This window comes from Electrophorus electricus, chromosome 22, assembly GCF_013358815.1.
Source record: "Electrophorus electricus isolate fEleEle1 chromosome 22, fEleEle1.pri, whole genome shotgun sequence".
Classification (NCBI taxonomy): Eukaryota; Metazoa; Chordata; class Actinopteri; order Gymnotiformes; family Gymnotidae; genus Electrophorus; species Electrophorus electricus.
Genome location: NC_049556.1, coordinates 7,501,613 through 7,529,576, shown reverse-complemented (window position 1 = coordinate 7,529,576; position 27,964 = coordinate 7,501,613). Strand labels below are relative to the sequence as shown.

The 27,964-nt window shown below is 42.6% G+C and overlaps 1 protein-coding gene across 2 annotated transcripts; it reads right to left on the bottom strand.

Annotated features, from left to right (window-relative positions):
- Positions 1–903: 903 nt before the first annotated feature.
- src (v-src avian sarcoma (Schmidt-Ruppin A-2) viral oncogene homolog) lies at positions 904–27,582 on the bottom strand. Of its 2 annotated transcripts, XM_027008301.2 has the most exons (13): positions 27,184–27,582; positions 11,144–11,423; positions 10,780–10,879; positions 9,801–9,818; positions 8,771–8,869; positions 7,295–7,398; positions 6,242–6,391; positions 5,773–5,928; positions 5,332–5,511; positions 5,062–5,138; positions 4,668–4,821; positions 4,379–4,510; positions 904–4,043 (listed from the first exon to the last, which is right to left on the bottom strand). In XM_027008301.2, the coding sequence occupies exons 2-13, from the start codon at positions 11,412–11,414 to the stop codon at positions 3,835–3,837; spliced, it is 1,650 nt and encodes a 549-aa protein (XP_026864102.2). In that variant the 5' UTR covers positions 11,415–11,423; positions 27,184–27,582; the 3' UTR covers positions 904–3,834. The 2 variants fall into 2 exon arrangements, with proteins under 2 accessions (XP_026864102.2, XP_026864103.2); XM_027008302.2 differs by lacking the exon at positions 9,801–9,818.
- Between the last annotated feature and the right edge of the window lie 382 nt (positions 27,583–27,964).

Sequence of the window (27,964 nt, the reverse complement as noted above, 5' to 3'; positions counted from 1 at the left end):
AATAATAACCTTGTTTCAGAATGGTTTTCACCGCACTCAGTTTCTATATGTTTCACTCATTGATAAAACATGACACGGGACATATGATTTAGATCACTGACGGTCAGATTATAACACGCACAACTCGATCAACTTCCATTAATTTTGACGTAAAATCGAATGAGATCACAAACGTATTATATGACGATATTTATTAAATAACTACATTCGTATTTTTATTTAAACGCTTTAATATATGATACTTCTTAATGAATGATTAAATGAACGAATGAAGGAACTGATGTAACCGATTCACACAATTTTTACGATTTCCGGTGTTTGTTTTTTTTTTACTTTTAAAATTTCCATCAGTAAAAAGAAAGACAATCGTCCACTTTTGCAAGGATCTGGTGCCCCTAGTGTCAAACACAAAGCAATACAATTTAAAAAAAAAGCTGACGCTTTTACCCAAAGCGACTTACAAATATGACTGAGTACAACTTGAGCAATTGAGGGTTAAGGGCCTTGCTCAGGGGCCCAACAGTGGCAGTGGTGAACCAGCAACCATCCAATCACAAGTCAAGTACCTTACCCACTGAGCTACCACTGCCAATAATATCTCTCTCTCTCTCTCTCATCTATCTATCTATCTATCTATCTATCTATCTATCTATCTATCTATCTATCTATCTATCTATCTATCTATCTCTATATCTCTCATTATATATATATATATATATATATATATATAAATATATATAAGATAGATAGATAGATAGATAGATAGATAGATAGATAGATAGAGATATATAGATAGGCCTCAGGTTACAGCTATATTGTTGCTTCTGTTTCTCTTCTACTACATACCTGCTGTGATGTGTCCAAAACACTTTCAAGTTCACTCTTAAATCCAAACTTTAGAAATGTAGTTTATTGCACTTTAGAAAAGATAACAACATATAATTTTTTGAAGTATACAACTCTCCTTGCAAAGTCGACTTCTCAATTTGAAACAAGTCATTGTAGAACTGTAAAGTATAGTGTAAGCAAACAAGAAAAATAATCAGTTAAAAAAAGCAAAGCCAGGAGCAAAAATTGCATAGGCTGGGTACACTAAACAGTTGTCAACATGTTTACAGAAAGGAAAATGATGTGTGTAGGTTCAACAATAGCAGATTGTTGAGAAATTGCTTAACTATTCATCCAGTCCCTCACCATAAACTAGAATGTAACTCAAACCACAATTGCCTAGACTAACAATACACTATGGTATGGTAACAACAACTATGGTAGGACCTCACACAATACCAAAAATGTGACCAACAAGAAAATGGTGCAGTTACATGGGAATAACTTACATGAAGCCAAACTAAAACAACAACAACAACAACAACAACAACAAAATACCCATTACCTTTAACTTAAACTTTAAAAAAAATGTAGAGTGATAATGTAAGGTCAAGAGTGCATCAAATAACATAAATACAGGAAAAAAGCTTCCCGTTAAAGACTGAAGGGGTGGGGGGATTGAAATATAGTGTGATTAGCACAACTGGCTACTGTCAAATAACTCGTCTTAGGTATTTTTTTGATTGATCCAGTTCAATCTCAATGTCAGTGCCATTCCAGGAATGGTTTCACAACACAACCTAGAGCCACAGACAGCAGACTGAGTGATGGCTGGGGAGGAACAGGCTGAGTGCTCTCAAACAGCTTCTGCAAATGATGGATCAGTTATATTAGGGCAGTGCTTCAGACTAACTAGGCCTAGTCCTATTCTCCCAATAATTTCTAATGCAAACATTCCAAGATTTTGCTTCAGCAGTATCTGGAGAACCACCCCATAATGCTTTAGTTTGAGGATGGTCATAATATTAAACAAAATGAATAAATAGAAGATTTACAATAAGTGGTATGCAGAAAAAAAGGTATTTACAGTAACCTGACCAGTGTCACAGGAAATGTCCTCTATCAGCAACAGTACCACGCAAAAGCACGTCTAACCCCAGACCCCGTGAAACGCATCGGTGAGCACCCATTTATGCTAGTTCACCTACCGTTCACAGTTCTGATCACCATAATTATGACTGAAATATCCTACAATTCTTACAAGCCTCAACTATATATCAGCTTTGCAGTTTTACAGCATTTTGCCTCCTGTAACAAAACAGATGAAATTTCTTGGGAAGAGGAACGTAATGCTTATTCTTGTTTATTTATTCTTAATATTATTTTTAAAATTCTGCATGTGATCTGAGATCCGGTGATATAGCTGATGACAAAACTGAGCTACACATACAAGGTCTTCCAAATTCCCTTTGTTACCATTGCTATGTGTTTATTTTTAAAAAAAAGAAAAAAAGAAGTGTGTTTTACAGCCCTGCAGCACACTGCATGACTGTTTCAGGTGTTACTGTTGACTACTGCGATATAACCAATCAGCAGGACACTTCAACAGTCTGAAGTAAGGTTAACATACTTACTGTTTTTTCAAACTATTGCAGGCTTAAGGTAAGAGCAGCCCACAAATACCAAAATCTGTTTAAACACCAAAAATGATATACACAAAGATGAATGCCCAGTGCTTAGCATTTGGAGATCTGAGTCGTTCATTCCGATGAATCAGTGATATTTATACCTCACAATTCAAATCTAGTTATAAAGCACACCCACCCGTTTTTTGATGATACCAAAAGATCACATTAATAAAAATACACTTTATATATAATAAAATGGTACAAAAAAAGTTTCCACTATTCACACATACAGTATAATCACTTATAATAAAGACTGTACAGTCCCCATGTTAGAGACTTTATCAGTAGTTTTGTTTTGGGTCAAATCGGCAAAAAGGATTCAGTAATATCAGAAAAGTAGAATAAGAGCAATAAATGAAAAAGCCAGACAATGATTTTTGAAGTTGAAGGCTCAATGATCTATTTTGCCATGAGTTTGACCTGTGATACTTTATGTGCCTTGTCCAATTCAGCATCATGTGGCAATGTTTCTTCTGCCACAAAACCTTGTCAGTGTGCTGACATAAATGCCATAAATAATCTCAAAATAAAATACAGCCACTATTTTTGACAGCCTTTCACTGTTCTCCAGTTTATCCAGGCTGAAGAAAGGGGGGAAAAAATGGGACATTATCTTCTCCAAAAGGGGCCATGAAATACTTTGAGGAGTTCCGTTAGATGAGGCTCTGGATGAATGTTGGAAGACAGCAAGAATTTATAAGTCTATTCCGCTCATCAGGTCTCAGATGTCTCTTTTCAAGTCAGTCTCACACAGCTAACAGCTAAAGTCCTGTGGGTGTTTGACAGTGGTGGTCTTGTCTCATCTGCCAGTTTTCTGTCTTGTGAGACTGCAGTTGGCAGGAAAGAACCATGGGATCATCGGTGAAGGCTGGAGACTCCCAGCCCTGTCTGTCAGGGTAGAATTAGGACGAAGGGCAGAAACCGGGGGAGGGGGGCCCTTAACAGAGGAGTGGGGTAAGGGGTGGGGTGGGGCATCAGCAAGGATGAGTGACAGATCTAGATCATCCTGGAAAAGAGCTCAAGAGAGGTGAAGATGGAAGCACAGTGATGTCAGAAAAGCAGCTAAAGACTGATCCGTACTGACCTACAAAAGGAGCTAGGGAAATAAGGAATTACGATGGTGCATCCATCAATCTGTTTGTTTGGGGGTATGAAGAGGTGTTCTGTAGAAAGAGTTATATGGCTAAAACAATAAAATGTTTCTTTCTCCTTTAACTGTGCAATTGAGCCACCACTCTTTATAGAGCTGTCTACGTCACACACCTCCACCCCCCTGTTCCTCCACCTGCAGTTCCTCTCCTCAGCCCACACTGGTCCTCTACAGGTTCTCCCCTGGCTGGTACTGTGGCTCGGTGGAGGTGAAGTAGTCCTCCAGGAAGCCCTGCAAGTACTCAAAGGTGGGCCGCTCCTCAGGCTCTTTCCTCCAGCAGGTAAGCATGAGTTCATGCAGAGAGTCTGGGCACTCGGGCGGACACGGCATCCTGTAGCCGCGCTCCACTTGGTCAAGCACCTCCCGGTTCACCATCCCTGAGAGCAACAACAGAAGAGACAGGTTGTGAGGGGATACAGGGAACAATGTGGCTACCACAGAGTTTCCACTTCCAAAGGGAGTAAAAACTGCTTAATTGGAATGGCAATTAATTAATAACTAATAACGAGCAATTAATGGCTACTATTAATGGCTACTAATGGCTAATATGAGAAATGCATACGTCTTCCACTCAAGAAACCAAAAAGTGATCAAGTCTACAGTTACATACAATTTGCTGATATATGTATGGTCTGAGACTCAAAGTTGGGCCCCATTCTTCAACATCACTTTAATGAAATATGTAAAACTATTCCCTTGGAAAAAAACGTACCTGGATATGGCACCCTGCCTTTAGTAGCTAGCTCGGTCAGTAAAACCCCAAAAGACCAAACATCTGACTTGATGGTGAAACGACCATAAAGAGCAGCCTCCGGTGCAGTCCACTTTATTGGAAACTTTGCCCCTGTCACAAGGAGGAGATGCCAATATGCATGCCAAGAAGAACAATTACGTACAACATGTTTCAGAAATTCCCATGGGCTGAAGAGACAGAAACAGAGAGAGAGAGAGAGAGAGAGAGACACACACACACACTCACTACCCTTTCTTGTGGTGCTCACCCTGTCTGGCAGTGTATTCGTTGTCCTCTATGAGGCGTGCCAGGCCGAAGTCTGCCACTTTACACACCAGGTTGTCTCCTACCAGGATGTTGGCAGCCCTGAGGTCTCGGTGCACGTAGTTCATTCTCTCCACGTACGCCATGCCTGAAGCGATCTGAGGATGATGTAACCACAGACAGAGCGTACCGAACACACTGAGTTTACCATGCACCCTGAACACACCACACTATTCCTGTGGCTATCTATGTCAGGCCCACATTTCAGCACACATCACAGTAATGGGGTATCGGTTAACATGCAATTATTTATAAGCAGCTGTTGGGCCAACAGGAAGAGCAACATATTGATTCGGTGATTTGTTAATTGTAACAAATGCGGTTCAAGAATCACGCACCTGGGCAGCCATGTCAACCAGCTGGGGCAATCGCAGCATCTTACCCATGTCCCCTTTCAAAAAGTCAAGCAGACTTCCTGTGTTGAACCAGATCAAAACATGGCATCGGTCCCATGCTTACCTTTACGCAACTTACAACACACACTTAAGTGATTTTACAGTTAAATTAGCTTCTGTTCATGTGCGCTCAGTGTAAAACAGATTAAGCATAGTTGGGTTTAACCACGGCAGTGCAGTGGGAAGGTGAGAAAGCTCCCCGGTTTGGATCACCTTGGCCCATGTACTCTGTGACGATGTAGATGGGTTCCTCTGACACCACAGCGTACAGCTGAACCAGTTTCTCATGTCGCAGTTTCTTCATGACCTGGGCCTCCTGCAGAAAGGCCTCAGGGGACATGGTGCCCGGCTTCAGGGTCTTTATGGCCACACGTGTCGTCCCATTCCAAGTGCCTGACCAGAACATGAGTTGTGGGGCGTTGGAGGGTAGCGAGGGGGATGTTTGGTTGCCATATTTTGTGGAATATTGCATTAGGCCTAGTGCTACAGATAATTATGAGTGCACATGTTAAATAATGTGCTAATCTAAATCTGACAGTCATGGATTTCGGTTGTACACTTGCTTACACAGAATAACCAGAAAATAGGCTGTATGGTGAAACTGCATCTCTTGACTGACCTTGCAGTGGCTATATGATGAGATTGTGTTCTTACCCATCCAGACCTCTCCGAAGCAGCCCTGACCCAGTTTCACATCCAGCCGCAAGGACTCACGGGGGATCTCCCAGGCATCTCGAGCCAAGCCCTGAGTCTGGGGCTTCAGCACTGGGCACACCTCCGTCAGACTGTGACACAAGCCATCAGCATGCTCTGGGGGGAAAAGGAAGGTTTGGTTGAGTTTATCCTAACGTCAGCCTGATCATCTTCATCTTGGACACGGCATGTGTCCAAGACAGACAAATGGAGCATTTTCAACAATTTGTTTGCAACTTTTCATACATTTCATCATTTATCATCAGCACCTGACATTGTGCAGTCAAGCAAGATTCTATTCATGTCACTATGTTCCTCTAACGGACCACATCTGACAGAGTCGCATCAACCCCCCCCCCCCCCCCCACAAATAGAAGCGCCCAACTTCCCACAGTCCCCAGACTTTCAGTGCTGGGAGGCGCTGACTCACTGCGGTAGTGGCCAACCAGCTGCTGCAGGTTGATGAACTGCGTACGGGACGTGATATAGAAGCCGCCACTGTCCAGCTTGCGGATCTTGTAATGCTTCACGTTCAGCCCCTTCACATTGTCGCAGTCGAGTACAGATAGACAGTAAGCACCTGGAGGAGGAAGGGAGACAGGAACGATACAGACATGAGACACAACATCTGCAATTCCACACAGGCAGAAAACCAGTTGGGTTTTAATGAGAACAATGAAGCCCAAACACTTAATACTATGAGACTGCTAGGACCTGTTGACAAATAAAAAAAGGCACTTGTTATATGCTTAACAAAATGTTGTATAGGTTACAAAGTACTTGAACAATAACACAACGTGTATTGCTCTAAAAAAAACCTTAAAAAAAACCAGCAGAGGGCAGTGTTCCAACAATGACATTCTTTATCTTTGTGTACCAGACCACATACACTGGCTCAGCCACTCCCATGGGTTATGCTTTCATGACACTTGCCTGATTTTAATTCCCTGAATATGTCCCTATCTATTTCTTACTCAATCATACCCTTTCTCTCTCTCTGTCTTTCTCTCTCTCTCCCCCTCTCCCTCTCCTGCTCCCAATCCCTCTCTCTTTGAGGGTATAAACTGGGAGACATGGTTGCTGGCTATAATGACCGCTATGTGATGACCTACTTCTGTCTCTCACTTCCTGCACTATGTCCCCTCCTTCACCTTGAACATTCCCCCACCTACTCCTGTTTCTACACACCCACACACCCAAACACACCTCCACACACCTACACGAGTAGAGTCAAACAGAATTATGCAATCTTGTTGTGAATATGCATTCATGGGAACCGTTGCCCCTAGCATCCGTGACTTCTTCAACAAGGAGAACAAAGCTTTGTTTTAACCTGTGTGGCATGCAGCAAGGCAAGTGTCCTCATTCAGCCTATATTTAAACACCATCCGAGCACCATTGATTCTTGCTTCTAGTTTTATGTTCTGAAATGGTTAGAAGTGTGTGACGTTTGTGATAAAACATTCCCTGAATGTTTATTCACCTTTGGTGGTCTCACTCTCCCGAACCAGGAAAGTTCCCCTTCTGTTCTCAAGATTCAAGAGCAAACGTTCAGAGTCCCTGCGGGTTATTTTCCCAAAGTACCACCTAGGGCAACGGGGGGGAGAGAGAATTTTATGTACAAAATAAACAACATGAGATTAAATGTGGAGGATCTGTGTGCATCCAAGCATCGCAGAGTAGCAGAGCAGACTAGCCAGTTTTATGCAGCACCTAGAACAGACCAGAAGAGCAGGAAACTGCTCAGTCTGCTTAGTCACCGGGCTTTACCTTTTTTCCACAGTCAGTCTGAGGTGACTGGCAAGACACAGGTGGAAAAAGCGAGACCTTACAGCCAATGAAATGCTGACTTTATCTAAGCACATTTGTGTGAGTGGCACATACCAGAAATGTAAGGGGCAAAGTGGACGAATACCAGCACTTTTGCACAGTCGAGTGCAATCCTCTGCAGATGGAATACGATGTAGACGGTTCAAGCTCCACAACGGAACGCTCAAGCCCTCGATTTAATAATTTAGGATGCTTTGAAAACTTTGCGAAGTTAAAGCAGTTAATGCATGGTGAAGCAGGTTCAGCTTCCTCCACAACAGGAGTGGCTAGAGGAAGCATGTGGTTTCAGTCAGTGCAATGTGAAATGAGTTAACTGGAGAGGATGAGGCATATATCTGCTCTTGGAATCCATATGTTTTGCTTTTTTTTGCTAATAAATCCATGACATTAATCTAGTAATTATGCACTTTGGTCTCCCTGAAGTTATGAACATCAATATTCGTCATGTGAGATCAGAGAAAAGCCGGATAACTCTGTGTTTGAGTATATATATATATATATATATATATATATATATATATATATATATATATATATATATATATATGTGTGTGTGTGTATGTGTGTGTGTGTGTGTGTGTGTGTGTGTGTATGTGTATGTGTGTGTGTGTGTATGCGTGTGTGCGTATGTGTGTGTGTGTGTGTGTGTGTGCGTATGTGTGTGTGTGTGTGTGTGTGCGTATGTGTGTGTGTGTGTGTGCGTATGTGTGTGTGTGTGTGCGTATGTGTGTGTGTGTGCGTGTGTGCGTGTGTGTATGTGTATGCGTATGTGTGTGCGTGTGTGTGTGTGGAGAAAAAAGGCAAGTAAGCTTGGGACACTGACTAATGGACGAGTGGGTGGTGAGGACGTCGCCTTCAGGTTGAACTCTGTCATAAAGAAGGATGTGACGGCTCATGAAGAAAAAAAAACACAAGACAAGCCTTCACGGAGAGAAGTAATATGTGCAGGTCAAAATGAGACATTCAGCGGAATAAAGCCTCAAAACAGACTAGAGAAGGGAGATGACAAACAATGATGGGGAATATAAGGAACTAGGGGAAAAAAGCAGGCAGGAGCAGGCACCAAGAACCTAAAAGGGGGCAGTACAGGAGGAGAGAGGATAGGAGAGAGGGAGAAAATGGCCTTTACTCTTCAGCCTGGATGGAGTCCGATGGCGCAACGTAGTTGCTGGGGATGTAGCCACTTTGTCCTGTGGTCAGTGAGCGGGCCAGCCACCAGTCTCCCTCCCTACAAGGAGATCACATGCACGCGCACACACACACACACACACACACACACACACACACACACACACACACAGTTGTAGATTTTACAGGGTTACTCAATTTCACTTTCTTTACTCTTTGCTAAGCTCTGAATTCTTTATTGCTGGTTCACAGTTTGAGGTTCATGGATTTTAACACCATTGAGTGGCCTCATGAAACTTAACATCTGAAATGAGCTACGAAATGTCTATCAGTCTCTGCAGTTGCTGAGTAGACAGGCTCTAACAGCCTCACTGAGTTGAATCACTGACCCTTTCACTCCTCCACCCCTTTACTGAAGCAATAATGCTGGCATCTTAATACCGCCCAGACATGCTGACTCAACACACAACCTCCCAAACTCAGAGCTAGCTCCCACTGCCTCCTTACAACACTGCCGTTACCCCGTAAACACTGAGGGAGGCCACACGTCTATACACTCATAACCCACCAGCAGTATTCATTCACAGCATGCCATGTGAAAGACATTAATACATGAATTATTTATAGTAGGATATTGACACGGTTAATCTTTATGACATGGGGATATGAAGCAACAATGACAGACAAATACAGTGATGGATCCCACGCAATGATTGTGCTGAATATAAATGGGGCTCGACAAAAGAAAAGAGGTGGTCAAAAATGAGGAAAAAAAAGAAAACTTGGGATTGCAAGTGAGCAAATGTAAATGAAATTAGCACAATGAAGGCTGGAGCAGAGAGTGGACTTGAAGGACAAAATGATAATGACAGCGCCTGGTCCAGTTTTCCAGGAGAAGGGAATTCTCCAACACTCTCCGGAAGCCTAGACAGATCTCTGGTGGACAGGCAAATATGGCGGAACAACGTGGGAGGCGTGTGCACGAAGGCCATGAGGGTGGCAGGTGACAGAAGAGGACAGTGTTCACTAACCTGCAGTTCAGCTTTCTCCTATATTACACAGCGACCGCATGTGAGAGGAGACACACAGGAAAGAGGCATGGAAAGGGTTCAAAGGGTTAAAAACACAGACAGCAGGAATTAGAGCAAAAGCCACAGACAAAACCCTGAGACTTTAAGTACAATAACTGATTCAACTCATGGATACATTACAGCTCGTATTTAGCATATTTGGGGGAAAAATGATGTCTATGGAAAATGTGATGACACCTTTTTTTTTTTGTATTTATACTTGGTTTAACCCAGTACTGAATCTGAGAGTCAGAAGGGACATAATTAACAATCCATTTCTTTCTCTTATCGAAGCCTTTGAATGGGGTCATCTTTGAATGGGGAGGGGTAATGGTTGGAGTGGTACTCAAAGTAGTATTTTATGCTGCCCTTCTACTGATTTCATATTAACCATGAACAAAAAACCCTTAGCCCTGCGTCTTTTCTCTTGAATGCAGGGCTACACTGCAGAGGGTGCTCTTTTCTAACGACGGCACCACACACCCCTCGCAGGAAGTGATCGTCGGCAGCATAAAGGCAGAGAGAGCGTACCCTCACGCCCCAAGACTGGAAGAGAAGGCAAAGACACAGCTGAGCTTTAGTGAGCAGGAGGCTCAAAAAAGGAGTGGGAAAAAAAAAGATATCCCAGAAATCCAGAGCCTTCAGAGGGGAGCCTGTTCCTATGGTTACCAGTAATGGAAGGGGGTGCTATGTGCTCTTTGGTGGCCCAGCAGTCAGTGCACACAGCCAGAACCCAGACAGGCAAGGTGTGTGTGTGTGCGTGCGCACGCGTGTATGTATGTGTGTATGCACACATAGGGGTAAAGGTGGGTATGTTGATGTTTGCCTCGAGGGGTACATCCAGTGCACAACAGACAACAGAGCATGAGCATGTATTTTTTGATGGGGAGGGAGGTGTGCATAAGCGTGTATGTGTGAGGCTGTGCATGTGCTTTCTCACGTGTTGTTGACGATTTGAAGCCGCTCCCCCTTCCTGAATGACAGATCGGTGGCAGTGCGTGACTCATAGTCATACAATGCCACAAACGTAGTCACGCCCCCTGTAGGAAGAAGCGATAGACCAATCTCAAGCACCTTAGATTTCAACAATACTTTTTAATTATGTAACATTTTGTCTCCACATTAGAAGTCTCACGTCCTACTATTCTGTAATAGATGGTTCTATTTAAAATTCCCCTTTGGTTGTGAGAGAAACACCCACACAGAGTCTTGACAAACATTCTTCAGCTGCTTCTGAAGCTCACACGCTAGCCCTTGTAGGCCCTCAGGTGTTTGCCGAGGCAAGCAGATGGAGCTGTTCCTACCTGCTGCCAGCGCGCTCCAGTGGGGGGAGGTGCCACTGTTCATGGAGGAGTCCACTCCTCCGAACGGGGTCAGCTCGCTGCTATTGGCGATGGGTTGGACGCTGCGCTGCGTGCTCTCCCCTGCCTGGTTTCGGATGGGCGTGAGGGCTTGCTGGGATGGACTGAGGTGGTGCCCTCCGGTGCTTCCCCCCCCGCCACACGGCCCCATGCTTCCATCCATGCTGCGGGAGCGCGGGCCCAGCTCTCTGGGCTTACTCTTTGTTGCCCCCATGGCCTTAGTCTGCAGAGGAAGCACATGCATGAAATAACACACTAGTGAAACATGCTAGTGAAAAACATAGGATCTGCTTATATATGATGCAGAATATAACTGCAGTAATATATTTGTTATAGGTTTAGAAGCACTTGTTCTAAATAACAGCCATGTTATCTGTGCCATCTTTATTGCAGATGTGTTTCACAAAGCAGACCTTTTTCCAGATTTTGTCAATAACATTTTGTTAAAGTCGTCAGATATATGTTTGAGAAAACCTGGTTCTAATACCATTAGTACAGGATGCAATTTGAATGATTTATGCATTACTCCCTTAAAATGTATACCATATACCATACCTGCTATGTAGAAATATGGTAGCATTCCTTTTAAAGTGTACAAATTAATATTGATAGCACTTTAAAAATAGTCATGTGTACTTTGAAATTTACTTGTGAAACAACAAAAAAAAACGACATCCGTTATGAAACAGTCCATCCAACATTCCAAACAAACCATTGCTAGAATAACGAATGAACATTCAGTGTACATACAACATTTCAAGCTAAGGCTATAAAAGGACATAGGGAAAGATAAGAAACTAAAGGGACATGGTGTGCATTTGTGTGTGTGACCTCTAGCGGTTCCGGGTTGCACCCAATCCATTCCACAGTGAGCCCTGCCATACAGTAAGAGCCGACAGCTGCTTCCCTTCACACAACGTTGACAGCTGCTGCAATCAGATCCTCACACTGTTCTCCTCCTCCTTCATACAGACACACCCCTTGATGTGTGCGTTCCTTCACATTATAAAACTGCCTGCTACACAATCTGCAGACACATACACATGCACCCACACATGCGCACACGCCCCCACATCGTCTGGCCCCTCACTTCGTTTTCCCCGGTCTCCTCACTCAGGCAGTGTTCATCACTTGCTGTCACTTCAAGTGCCTGCTTGCCAGAGGTTCTGAAGTCCCAGGAGGCGAGAGACACTATTCCTCAAACCACTGGCTGAGTGGCAGTTCCGTGCTCTGTGCCTTCTTCTAGCTCTTATTGGAAATGCTGCAGGCCCTGCCAACTGGAACTAATGCCAGCGAAGCAGTGTGAACATGGGGTCAGGGCACAGCTACTGGGCTCTGCTCACACAGCAAGTTATTCACCCAGACAAATGGAAAAGCTGCTTTCAGATTCACGGTTTAACTTTGTATTATGGACCAACCACAGTGGGTTTTTTTTCCCCCTATTGACTACCATTCTGCTTTAAGTACTGTTTACTTGTTTGGAATAACCTATAAATTATACAAATACATTTATCCTGAAATTTACCTGGGTTACATGTGAGTTAGTTACACAAAGATGCAAATACAGTAGCTAAACATAGAATAGGTAAAAATACTATCAGTTCTTTAATAAGTCTCACAAAGCATTCTCCTTCAAAGTTGTAAAGTATCTTCTAATGAAACAGCAAGTTTACGGCTCTACTAATTTCAGTGGACACTGATTGGCAATTTAGTTCAGTATGTCCTCAGTTCAAGCTACTTTTAACCATATCAGTCTGGGTCACAGCATATCTTAAGGGCATTTCCCCCTAATTATTCCCAAAAAAGGTGTCTAGACTTTAATCTGCAGTTTTCTAAACACAGCAATTGATTATTTAACTGTAAGTATGTAAGGACAGTAACACATCACAAGTGGAGGGAAAAAAAAAAAAACAACAACAACAACAAAAAACCACAATGGCTAATCAGTATTTTTAATCAACCATACGCTCAGCATCTTAATAATTCATCGACTGTGTGATCTCACTGGAATATTTGCATGTGCACTGTACTGAGAGAAATACCACCAGTATAAGTCACAAAGCAGCTGCAGTCTGGTGTAGCACTGCTGTCTTCGTCAGGAGCAGATCCAGATACGCCAGGGGCAGTTCTGGATAATTGAAGAGCGGCTCCTGCCCGACATTCCCATTCATAAGTATAGGCATCATTACACGGAAGCGCTTTGGTTCTCGTCTGCAGCGGCTGCCGGGACGGACCTTCATGTTATGTGGAGGGCATGACATGGCACAGCCAGCCAAGTCGATTGTGACATTAGAGGGTCGATCAGAACATGCATTACTTGCACAGAACTTAACATTAAACAGAGCGGGGGGGGGGGGGGTGTTTGCACATGAGTGAACGGCGCTAAATGGGACAGTCTCCAGTGTCAAAATGGCCTCTGTCTGCACAGTCTTAGATGGAATTAAGCTTAGCATCAAGCTTACTATGGCACTTTTCCTACACTAGGAGTTCTTCTATGAATGCATTTCACTCAATTGCTTTCAATTTCGGCAAGGGGATCGTTACTTTAATCCACACCTCTATTCGGGTCTAATCAATCTCCCGCTTTGCACATGCAGGGCTGATTTGTGTGCCTCTAATCTGAGTACAAGCTAGAGTGGCGTCCCATATTCCTGCTTTAATCAGCTTCTGGTTACTAAGTGCTTAAGGAAGTTAGTTATTTGAGAGCAGCGGTCTTACACAGCTTTATCCAAGTGACTCACTGTGTGAGGCCATGATAATAATTCTGCTGACCCAGCATTTCTGGAAATCATTAAAGAGCAATAAGTTTTATTCCTGAGCAAGTTCCTGCCACATGCAGCCTCTCACCAGCACTAAATGATGAGAAGTCAGGTAACCCAGAGAAGAGTGCAAAGGACCGTTGGGAAATTGCATAGGAAATCAGAGCCATGGCTTTGGGTCGGGGCAGGGCCCCCATTCCGTATGGGAGCGCTCTGGGAGACGAGAATGCAGGGCCTCCACTGTCGACTTCCAGCTGAAGAGATTCCTGCAGATCAGATGCACTACTGGCATGGATCGCCTGTCAGCCAGCTGGAGCTTCGTGGCTCCAGGCTCCAATTTCTCGGGGGGGGATGTAGAGTGGGGACTCTGGGCGAGAGGGGGCATGTTTTTCAGGCACCGTGACAGGCAGCCGTCAGGTTGGAGCTCCAGGCTAGGACAAATGGGAGGGGGAGGGGGCTCGGAGGCTCCAAGGGTCGTCTGTGCAGTAGAGAGCAGCTGGAACAGACTTACTCGGCTAGCTGCTGCATTTCGATGCACAGACGCTTATTCATACACACATGGACGGAGTGTGACATGCATGGACAAAGAAGACAGTCATGCCAAAACACAAAGGAACACAACCACACAGACAAGCTATGGCCTTGTGTGTGCGCGCGTGCGTGCGTATAGGAAATACCCAAGCATGTACACATGCATGCACACATCTCCTGTAACCATCAGCTGAGCTGCTAGGTCATTTCCATTCCCAGGGAGCACACGTACAGTCATACTGATAAATATGCAAGTTGCTCTGGATAAGGGAGTTTTCCAAGTACCATAAATGCATTTCTGCTACCATATCATTCATAAATAAATAAATAAATAAAAAACCACCACACATTTCTGTTTCTCTGAATGCCTGTTTTTCTGAGACACTGTTACTGCTTCAGATTTGTATGTCCTCCATGGATTGTTAAAGATGATTAATGATACTGGCAGGACTAGTAAACAACATTATTTTTGTACTCTACTAGTGAATTTAACAGTATATTCGATGTCATAAAATTTGGTACCTTATGCATATGTAAATATAGACAACACCACTGATAGATAGTAAACAACATTCTGGAACATGAGCTCTCTATGAAGCAGAATATTCTTTTCATAAATTTCAACCTTGAAGGCCAAGTGACCTACATCTCTCATAATCCAAGTCAAAACTATTTCCATTGCCCTCCTCAAAATCTAGTCTGAACTGGGGGACATCACCACAGTTCTCTTCCTTCTGCTCTGTGGCAGGTGCACAATAGGTCCGCTCTTTAAATCTGACCCCTACCGGACTGAAGACCAGAAGCAAATCCACCAAACCACACAGAAAGGACAGAGACCTGCATTCTGAGCACAGCTGCAGCTAGTAGCTAAAGCTAACTGGCTGGTTAGCACCTGCTCAGAGCACCGTTGGTCAGAGGCCAGGCATGGGTGTGGATTTGCTTAATTATTCAAGAGATGAGCCGGAGGATTATAAATCCCATAATTCCCAAGATCTTTAGTAAAGTAATTTCAGCTGAACTGAGTCTAGCAGGATTTCTTCTAGTTTGTTTGTTTGTCTGTTTTTTTCCAAATGAAGGTTTTTGCTTTTGCAATTTATGATGTAGCTGCACACAACAGTGATACAACACATGAAAAAGTCTTAATGTTACAAGATGACATTTGTCAAAGTTCAACTAACAGATTGTCACGTTTTTATGCATTCACTTCTCAGAAAAGCTCTTTTCCTTCTCACACTTAGCAATTCAGAGATGGCGGAGGGTTTGGTTGATTGGTATTTCAATATGAGCAGATTAACACAAAGTGAACCCAACCCCTAAACCATATGTCAGGTTGATCAAGGTAGTTCTTGCAATGGGGGGAAAAAAAAGCATGTCTTTCTACAATGCTGTTCAAGTGCTTTTTTTTTTTTTTTTTTTTTTTTTTTTTTTAAAGGTGTTTCACACCCACCCACGCACGGATCCACCCAAACCTAAAAGCCAACATGAGAGAGAGCTGCAGCCCATAAATCAAAACCAAAAAGGTCCATTCGGACTCCATTAGCTTGAGTGCACCGTGAGGCCTGTGGCATTCTGAGTAGAGCAGACCACCTCCACTCCTCTCCCAGCTTCTACACCCAACCAGGGCAGCAGTTACTGGGATGCTGGGGATAGCCATCTCATCTTTCTTGCATCTGCATGGGCCAACATCAAACGTTTTGCTGGACGTGGATACGCTCCCGCAGTACAGTCTGTCCGGTGGTGGCTGCCTTGGAGGAAACACATGGATGAAAATGTTTTCCAGAGTCCCGTGCTGCGTTACAGTGGAACGGAAGGGGTGGTGCGTTCTGACAGGGAGAATGAAACAGCAGCGTGCAGTTGGCGAGCTGGGCCTGTTACATTACTCAGTGTTTAGCCTAGAGTGGCACTCTAGTTGGTCTTACCCATATCGGGGCTAAAAGGATGGAATATGCTGTACAAACACACAGACACATAGAATGGAGGATATGAGTAATGATATGACGAAGCTTACAGGTCATCAGGTCTAGTCTATGTGTTGACCATTATGCAAACCGTTGTTGCAGACTACTAAATGGATATTAGCAGTTAAAACTAAGGGCAAGTGCATGGACATGAGGGCATCTTATCTTGAAGCGCTGGCCGTAATGACAGGGAGGGAGAGTAGGGACCGTTCATTGTGCATCGCTGCACATCAATCTAATCCAAGATCATGTTCTTAAGCAAGCTCATCCACATCATTTCCTTAATCACACACAGTGAGGCTGTGATGACATTCCATCTAGGGTTCGCTAAGCAATACGAGGGCAAAACCATCTGATGACGGAATCCAGCACTCAGACACAAGCTCTGACCATTATGCATCCAGTCCAGCCTGCTTAGAGTGTGTGTGCAGGGACAGGGGATGGTAAACACCCAGCATGTTATGTGCATAACATCATGATACTGGAGTCATTGTGATATGAGGTGATATACACAAGAACATGATTTCATTCATAAATTTAAAAAACTGCACATGTATACTGAAAAAACACTCATGTCCATTTCATTTTTTTTAATCATTTCATTGTTATACAGCAATTTGAAACAGTTGCAATGTGCTCTAGAAATAAGTGTTACTTACTATATTGACCAGCCAACAGAAACGCTTTTGAGTTAAAAAGAGAACAATAATAACCCCTCTAAACATTAATACAGGAACTAGCGCATCGATGCATGGTTCATCACTTTAAATGTGATATCATTAGCAGAATTTATTTTAAAAATCTTCCATTTGTGAGGGCTGATTCAAGTTACACTGGTGTGATCTTGCACTTGGTATACCACAATTAACACCTACTATCCGTATATAGTGCCATTTGATCATGCTTCACCAATGCTCTTCATGATAGAGTCCTTCCAAATAGCACTAAAAGGAGACTCTGCTGTTGACAACCCTATCCATGTCCCACTCGCTGTGGACAGATGGTTTGCGATCAAGGTGTATTTACATTGTCACCCAAGGAAACGCGGTAGAGTATGACTCCGGCTACATGTTTACACTACACACTGGCTCTCCACAGCAGCGTCAAAACAAACACGTCAGTGACGGGGACCAGGTCCATGCGGACTCAAATGTCAGGCACCTTTTAGTCAAACATTAATCTGAGGCAGAAGATAAATGTTGTAAGAAAGTAAAGTCGTGACGCAAACCTGGTCTTTTAAGGCAGCAACTAAATAGCCTGCACTGTAACGTTAATCTCCTAGGTTTCTATGTATCTGGCAGCACAGAGAATGCAAACTAAATGGCAGTGTAGTGTTGAACATAAGTGACGGCTCATGTTAAAATCACGACGATGTGCGTTGCTGCTTAAAAGCGCTGCACAAACATTGACCCGACGTGAACCGAACGTCATTCATTTTTGGTGCAATGACGCTACAGGCAGCGCAATGCAGATTACAGCAGCGTCTGTGTGGCCGGCCAAAAGCCGAACTCTTCGACCTACAAGGACAGCTGTGCCGAGAGGCGCCGGAGTCAATATTTACTACGGCTGACAGAAGCGGGTCAGGGGTCAACACGGACGCATTCCTGGAGCCGAAGGGAGGGGAGGTCCCGGGCTTTGGGAGGTAAAGGCGAGATCGCGGTAAATGCTCAAGCTCCCTGGTCGCGGACGGAGACATTGTTTAGCACTGTTTGAAATACACGAGGGGAGGTTGCCGTCAAGCACTAGAAGACCTGGAGGTCTCGCAATGCAGTGCGCACATTCTTGGCTCACTGCATTAATAGAGGGTTATAAAGACCGATTCATTATCTTACCTTTTCAAACGCATTTTCTCCTTTCAAACATGTACAATTTACAACTAAATGATGATTTAAGATGCTTTCACATTAGACCAACTATGAAACCATCACAGATCTCATCATAAAAAAAATTCCATGGCAAATATTGTCTGCGTAGCTTAAGCAGCTAGTGTGCCCATCAGTAAACAGTTCCAAGGGTTCATCCAGCATGCTCCAACTCAGTGAGTCGCACACATATTACTGCATTTGCAAGTAAATGAATGCATCTCAAATCGCTCACTCACGCGAGCCTGTTCTTACCCCACCCTTCCAACACCGCGTGCCTCAGCCATAGTGCAAATCACAGCAATCGATTTGATCAATGGAAAGAAGTGAGATGCAACATTTTCATCCTTGATGTATGCAAATGTGATGGTATGTAATTCAAGGCAGAACATGAAAGGGTAGCACCCTTTAACACCAGATGTCGGAAAGGGATGACAACAAGACCCACATTTAAACCTTGTACTCCTGGGAAATTAGGATGGGTTACATCACTGAATGGCTAAATACCCTGTGGGTGAACATTCAGATTTAGATGTTTGGAGTTCTGCCTAAGAGACTCCTAAAATGTGACTTGATCTTCATCTAAATCAAAGCATGTCAGTGCACCTATCTACATCTGTCAGGGAGTTAATACCAAAGACATCAGGGTGCATTACAAGCTGAAAGAACACTCAATGGCTAACTGGGCTTGCATTTGCTAAACAGTAGCAAACTATATCAAATTCAACTGTGAGTACATGATGGTTTTATAATTCCCTGCCCCTTACATAAAGCCACTTTACATCCTAAATTAATAATTTTTTTCCTTGACTTTTGGTGAAGTCACAAATAAAAGCAAATTCTTTGGCATCAATAGTGCAATATTCAGGTCGTGGTCATGCATTTCAGGTTTTCATTGTGTGATTACAGCAATGTGGCACACAAAAAAAACCCTCGATAAGGTTAAGGCCAACATTTAAATGACCTTGGGACCCATCATGGTTTGAGAGGTCTGTCTGGAAAATGCACTCCTCCTGTTGTGGAATAAAAGGGAGGTGAAGATCCTGATTCATATGTACCAAAGGACTCACTACACTAGCTGGCTGTAAGTCTGTTATACCAAGATGCAATGAAATCTCGAATTAAATTCAGATGTCTGAAGAAAACAAAAATACCTTAACACAAATCTAACTTTGTTGTAGACAGACCTTTAACAGACAGGTGTAATGAAGCGTTTATGGTAAGTTTTGCATTCCAGAACATCTTCGGCGGTGACTTTGTCCTGATGTACAGGATGTCAAAATGATCAGAGACAAACCTCCCTGGCCTCACACCAAATTAGTTACCTGTATGACCTAGTAAAGAGCAGCACTTCGGCATAATCCGGCTAATAATAAACGGCCTGGTTTATTGCAGTCCGTTACTTAAAAAGCTGTGTTAGTCAGACGCACTCGTAAAAGTCCCCTGCTATCATCTGTAAATAATCATTCTGCCACTGTTCCTCTTCCTCATCTAAATATGGTCATGACATGTTCAGAGACTGCTGATCAGTGGTCATATGGTTTTTTGGTTTTTTGTTTTTTTTTTGGGAGGGGGAGGGGGGTGATAAATGGAGAAACGAAAGATAATCCCCACAGTTTTGCCTTCTGCTTTTCTTAAGTTCTCCCTGAATCCCCACTGAATATTTCCCAGGGGTAGGTGGGGAAGGAAGCAAAAATATGACAGCCAGTGAAAGTACTAACGCTTTAAATGGTTACAAATATAAGTATGTTGATGTGCAATATATACATTATTCATTCTTGCCTTCTTATTCATTCTTTCCTTCTCTGCTTTTATGTAAATGCTAAACATTTTGCAATGAAGGCATAGGAATTATACTGTCAGAAGCTGAGTGCAACTGAAAACACGGAGCCCAGATAGTCCATTACATTTACTGAAATGGCATGAAGAAAAAAAGAGACCCTCTGATACAGATGACTCACTAATGGATACAGTTTTTCAACATTATGAACTTGCAAAATGGTGAAAAGTATAGCCCAGTTTTCCCTGTGTGTGTGTTTATATGTGTGTGTGTGTGTGTGTGTGTGTGTATGTGTATGTGTCTGTGTGTGTATGGTGTGCGCACAAGCATGAGGGCCAGGCACACTGAGATGGAGAATGACTCAACTCCAGCTCAGGAATGTCGAGCTGGCCGAAAAAGACGAGTCCTGACATCTCTTGCGTACCCCCCCACAGCAGCTGATATGGCAGCAGTGTGCTGGGGCACCTTGCACCAGACTGGGCTGCAGGGCGTGCATTCTTCCCATGAACGCTCCTCCTTGGCACCTCCCGTCAGCAAGTAACAAACATACCACGCCTCATGCTCTCGAGCGCAATGCAAACAGCAAAAGCATATGGACAGGCCACTCACTGATGCTAGTGCTCCAGTCATCACTCACATTCCTGAATCAAGCCATGAGAGCATGAGTGCTCACAGACGCAGAGGCTGAGACTCAACCGATTTCCGGACATCGTCAAGGAAACAATATTCATCTGTGACTCAAAATAGAAGAGGAAATTAAGCGGATCTTCCCTGGATTGAGTCTACATATAGTATATTAAATCTTAGAGGCAAACAGCAAGAGATATGGACATGGAATTCATGCAGGTTTGCTTTTAACCTGCTCAGACATGAGTGTACTTTGATTGAGTAATAACCTTACCAGCCAAGCAGAGGTGTGAAATGCTTACAGCGTGCACATAAAAACAGACAGATGTGCGGAAGCCACTACAGGTATAGAAATGGAACTGATTTAGGAGCATCTCATGCAGGCAGCACAGCAGGGGGAGGAAGGATAGCTGACATAGACTGACCATGTGGTACAGCCAAAGCGTATCCGTGTTCTCCTGAGCTTGTCCGTCCTGAAGGAGAAGCAAGAACCAAAAGCTAGAACATACAACAATGCCCCGACACGCAAGGAACACGCAATAGCACCGCACCCAGCAGCGCTTTCTAGAGGGACGGACAGTACAGCCACAGCAATAATCAGGCAAACTGCTTACACAAAAGCATCAAACTACGGTCCATCAGTGGAATGGGCCAATATAAAAATGGGACCAGGCAAATACACAAATGATGTCCAATCACGCAATGTCACCACACTCAACTGCCTCATGGCCCCAGTATTTCCATTCCAGAGATTAGAGTGCCCACCAAATGGCAACTCGATTTCCATCGTCGTTCGGGGTGTTTTTTGAATATGTAAATGACCTTGCGATTCACCAGTGTCCAGCTTTCCTCAAGCTGATGTCTTAATGATGGATTTAGTTATACCAGAGAAAAACCATTACGGAAAGAGCTAGCAGGTATATAGAGAGATCCAAAATTGTAGTGGAGTACACAAGGTTTCCAGAGAAATAGGACATTTTGGACAGAGGTCCATATCATTTGCTTTCAGTACAAATCACATAATCAGCATAACAGTTTGGATGAAAGGTTTAATATTTGAAAAGACTGAATTTGGTACTGCTGAAAGGCAAGTAAGTACATATCTGAAATTGACCGTCAATTCCTTAGTACAAAAGTCCGTCTCGGGTGTGTTACCGACTCTGAAGTTAGGCACTTGCACAGAATCAGGTAAACCCTAACAAAAAAGAAATACCAACCCATGCTTCAGAAACATTTTATAACCTTTGGTTTAAATGTTTGTGGACAAAAATTCATACTGCAGCAGGATAATAACCCAAAAACACACCTCAAAGCTTTGCAACAACTACTAGAAGACTGAAGATTAAGGAGTGCTGACTCATGTACTTTTCTTCACAGTCACCTGACCTAAACACCACTGAGCACACACACACACTCACACACTCACACACACACACACACACAATCATAATCATACATAGTGCATATCCTGCTATGTTACAGCTTTTCCAAAGATGGCTCTTCATGATGTGGAACTGGGACAACCTAACATACAGCAGCGGTGCCCCACTAAAAAAAGGATTAGGAAAGGATAAAAATCCTTAAGTATAATGGTAATTCCATCAAGCTGCAAGAAGGTCTACTAACAATCCAGATTTAATATGTTCAAGTGAAGCACCCTTGATAGTGTTTTGTAGACCAACTACAGACCAAACTGTCACATCACCATTCTGATTGACTTCTATATTCCTGGGTTTTCCAAAAGGATTTTCAGCTGTCTAATAATCTATGGAGTAGTACGTAAGTAGTAAGGTAATAAGGCAATATGTAAGCTGTAAACATCTATTGTACAGTATATCTGTATTTAGAACTTATGGACACAACACCATTACAACTGCAGAAAATGATTGTTTTACAACCTTCAGCATATTCTAATGTATTTAGCACATGTTATCTGGTCTGGAAGTTCAAATACATTTTGAATCTTACATAATGCATATTGAAAACTGGCGGCAGTCCCCACAAAAATTAACTACATTGTTTTCTTCAATACTGTCTTGCTTTTGCTAGTTTATAGGTAGGACATCTACTCTGTAGATGTACCTACAAACTTAATCATTTTTCCACTGATTTCATGTTCTAGACGTTAACTGACTAGGGTAATATGTCTTCTCTGCACTTGTTCTCTTTTATGAATTACCTGTTTAAATAATAATTACAAAAACATAGGTGATGTCTGGATTTCTTGTGCAAGTATGCATATATAATGCATATATATTCATTTATTCTGCATTCAAGCATATGCATAAACAGTATTTACAAGTGCGTTTACGACATAAATGAATTAGGCCAAGGAGACTAGTAAAAGGTTGGTTGTATATACAGGATGACCTGACTTTCAATGTATCCTGCAAAACTCATAACTTTGAATTTATTTGAACTCAATAACTAACTCAAGGGTTCATATTTCTGTAGGGCTGTAAAACAGGAAGAATACATCCCTGTTGCACTAAATGCCATTTGCCCATTTTTCATGTCACCCTGGGGCAGGAGAGGTAGGAAAAAAAAAAACCATGCTCAAAGAAAGGAGAGAACAGTAGAGGAATTGAGATGAGATGTAGAGCATCTGTGGCCCCTCTCCTCTGCCGAGCTGACAGGAAGTGGCCTGAACTCTGAGAAGACAGAGTCACACTGTGTTCCTTAGAATGAATCGATGTCACGGCATCCATTCAAATGGCTCAAGTACGTCTTACAGATGCAGGACGTCAGATAAGAGCTCTGGCCAGTGTGAAAGGGCTTTTTTTTGTGAAGACCCTAAGCAAGCTAATTAAACAACCTCTCATTCTGCAAAGGCAAGCACATTCACACTGATTTCCGATTAGTAGTTAACCAGATATTCTTACTTGGCAGATACATGGGCACATTTAATGTTGTCTTCACCAGTGACTGCTAAGGACAATCGGTGCGCAGCATGCAGAACCAGCACAGTGAATGGCAAAGCACTCTGCTCAGGCTGAAAACCACATTCAAAAGTACTGACATCATTGCCTAATACAAATGCCCCTGGAAACATGCTTAGAACAGGACTGAAAGTGACCATAACCTGTGGCCACACAGCATCCAGGAAGAGAAGAAAAAGAAATGGCGTCACTGTGTACCGTGAAAACAGGTGGCTTTTCCCCAGTCAGACAAGCGTCCTTGAAAATCACAGGGAACTAATTAGGAGAAGAAGTGGGCCAGTGTGGCAGAATATGATGAGGCAGTTACACACAGCACCAGAAGTGAGGTGCCGACACACTGAAATGTTTAATGAGTTCTGTGGGAGGCCACAGCGATCCTCTCCTCAAAAGCAGGTGTCCATTGGGAATCGCAAAATTCATGGACAAAGCGAATGTCATTCTGTGTTGTAATAGTTAAAGGCTTTTGTCTGTTAAGCATCCATCACATCAGGGATCAGTGTACACTTCACGATGCATCAGAGAGTTCAGGCAGCAACAGACCTTTATGTTGAGCAATAGGTCATTACGTTCTTCATCACCACACCCATACATCAAGGCAATCAAAATGTTTTCAAACAGTTATTAGTATGGCATTCACTGAGGTAGACAGTTTCAAGTTTCAAGCAAAGTTTACTCACAGGCAACCTATTGATGTCTAGTATTCAAGACATATACTGACACAAATCTGAAACTCTCGTTAATGAATGATGTAAATGGCTCCAGTCTTCGCCATTTGGAATCCTTTTGAAAACTATATAATTTGGTCATATGGGGTAGTTCATACATTTCAGCAACCTATCTCAAACTGATTCCCTGGGGGAGTCTGGGCTCTGATTTTCCGTTGGGTGCTCTCTCTCTTTCTCTCTCTCTCTCTCAAGAGAGACTCACATTTCAAAAGATGAAGCCACTTTTAATGATGTGCCAGATCTCAAACCAGTTCAGGGAAACAACAAAGTCATTGACAGCACAGCGCAAAGCCCAGTGTATGAGTCCACACGGATAGAGAGTTCCAGTGTGCCACAGTGGACCAAGGCACCAGTGCATCGGCATGCTACCAATTAACAGGAATTGTGCCTTCCAGTGCTGCTTTGCCAGTGATCTAATTTTGAGTCATTTGCGTAATCTATCATAATTGTGCATCATATTCGCTCTGAGGCCTTTGCACAATTTTGAGATGTATAAAGTCCACTTGATAGGCTTATTGCTCCCATTTTGACATATCCACAGTGATACTGTATAAAGGTTTTAATAAATTTCAAAATGTCAAGTGTGTGCCGGAAAAAACACAAAGATGGCAATCTAAATCAATGACTTTGACTCCAGGGTGCCCTAGTTAACTGTACTACAAAGGGATGATAATCGTTGGTTTAGGCAATTTTCGTTATCGGTTTCTTTAAAAACAAAACCTGGACATAGAATTTAGATGCTCATTAAAAATATTCCTTTTAAATCCACCCATGCAGCTCTGCTTCTATATGCATTGTGAACTGAAATGCTGACCTTTGCAGGCATGTATGTGAATGTGATGCGAGAGCAGATGTGAAGAGACTCCCAGTTGGAGCAGAAAGGGATTGGGTCTGGCTGGCAAATGAATGTTCCCACGCTGAAATGTGTGCCTGAGCGTGCTTGTTTTTCAGGAGGGGGTCAAAGCATACCAGCATCTTAATGCCTCTGGGGGTTTTGTTGTTGTTTTTTGTTTGTTTGTTTTTTGCAACTGCTAAACACATTGTTTGGGGGGGTTGCAATAAATAAACATATGGGACATATGCATGCAGAAACACCACATGCAAACAAAACACAGACATAACCTGTTTGACATGCGCAGTCTAAAATCTGGTCAGAATTCATACTGGATTAAAATTGACATTCAACCATTAAAATTGCCCCAGTAAAGGACAGATAAAGAACATGGCACTAAACGCAAAAAAAAAAAAAAAAAAAAAAGGAGACGATTGTAAATTGGCAAGCACACAAACAGTTGGGGGAGGGAGGGAGGGAGGGGCAGCCCCAAAAAAGGGAAGAGCATAAACCTGCTGGAGTTTGGCTAGCAACAACAAACTGCTTGGTTTTACTGTATCTGCAGTGACTGTGCCACTGCAGATCCCTACAGACAACAACCCAGCCTAGGGGGAGATCCTACAATGCAAGATAAAACTAAGCATCAGGGACATGGTTGTGCAGGTGTGTGTGTGTGTATACAGACAGTGGGAATATAAATGTCTCTTGCATTATCTTGCATGATAATAACAGTAGATAAATATTTGACAGCATACAGCTAAGATAAGAAAACACATTATTGATCCCGAAGGAAATTCCAACTGCATGCAAAGTTCCAGAGGGTAGGCTATTTATTACCAATTAAAAGAGGTAGTCGTAGTTTTCTAATTACTGCGCTAATATTCAATTGATCTAGTCATCCAACAATAAAATAACATGCTCATTCTGACTGTACATTCTTCCAAAAGAAAGGTAATATGAAGCGATGACCCTGACACTGTTCGACTCACTGGTTTAGTTCTTAAGGCCAGCTAAACTCTTCTGCAGAATAAAAGGACAGTTCAAATTTGTCATTTTAATTGATTTAAGTGGTTCAACAAATTGGGAGAAAATAAAAAACAACTAATCTTGATTTTGGACAAACAAAAGCAAAGCCTACCTCTAGAGTCTTTCATCTAGCAGAAATGCAGTTTTTCCATACTGGAAAATCCCTCATCCATAACGGTCTGCTAAGGAAAACCCCTTGTAGATCAAAGTTATTCCAGTTTTCCCGTTTAGTTAAGAGTTAAGGTTTTTACTATAAAAAAAAACAACTCTCGGTTTTGTAGTGATAAAAAGAAAGCTTGTACAAATGCCTTAGGAAAACCAAAAATACTGTAAAATTATCAGTCTGACATGAACCAACGCATTCGATTTCCAGATTTTAAGGATCTTTAAAAATAGAAAAACAGCGCCTCGGGGAAATCGCAATGTTGAGCATTTTGAGTCATTATGAGTGGGAGAAACATAATCCCGAGTGTATAACACCCGCAGACAGCAACGCAGGAGAGTAAGTTGGTGCACAGACGGATGAGTCTGGATGGCTCACAGACTTTCTTATGGGCAAGAAGCATTAGTTCCTTACCGGTAATACAATAAGAACAATATTTCACATACGGATGGAAAACCAAAAATGAAACCAGAAAGGTTTCTACTCTGCTAGTCTACACAAAATGAACCAGATTGGCTGCGTTGGTGTTCCTGCACAGGATTTTAGGGGGTTTGATTATGAACTCGCACATTAGTCTAATTGTGATTGTATGTATGTTTCTTGAGCCATGCGACAATGAGTACCTTAGTCAATAACAACCTGGATCTATGCAGGCATTGCTGTGCTGGTACAATTTCATCTGATCAATTGCTGTTACCTACTAGAGGTTTTGTTAAAGTAGCTAGCTACATAATCTTGGTTCCCCCATCAAAACACGATACAAAATAGCGATTATACTCACCCCGGCGTTTCTCCTTTGTTGAACGGGTGTGTTGATTCACTTATAGTAGGGGCAGAAACAGTTTAACTCAGATTCCCATTGTCAAAAATCTACTCTGAAAACGGATATTAAACAACGCTCGTTTATAAGGATAACCGACGCGGTGAGAAATCCATACAGTGTATTGGAGGGGCGGGTTAGTGAGGTCATGTCGGGGATTGCCTGAGAATCCGCGTAGCATACATCCTAAATGTGACAATATTTTGCAATAAAGGGGCAGTCCATTGTTTAACAATGAAAATGTTACCAAAAAGAACCATGAGAATGCTAATGCGTAAAAACGCTCCTAGGCTCACCAGCGTTGATGAGGAACAACGTTAAGACAACGGGAAATCAAATCCATTCTTCCAATGAGCAAATCTGGCGGAAGAGAAAGAGTAGGGTGTGTGGTAATTTGACATAAGAAGAGCGATGTGCTGTATCTCATTGGTGTGTTCACCTCTCATTGGTGTGTTCCTTCTAGCAACTAGAGGGGGCGAAAGAACAACTCGGTCCTGTCTGCACGAACTGGCGAGGAGAGATGGATTTCTCAAATCCATTGTTTCACTAATCAGATTATTTTAAACAGTTATGGTCTTGTTTAAATTGCATTGAATATTGTATTAATATTGAAATAGGCTACTAAAACCACATATTATCTAGTCTATGTAGTGTTTAAAATTGTTTTTGTTTTGTTTTTTACTTTAAAAGTATTGTGACAATTCATTTTATGCTAAAGATGTTCTGTCTGGAAGAGGGTTTT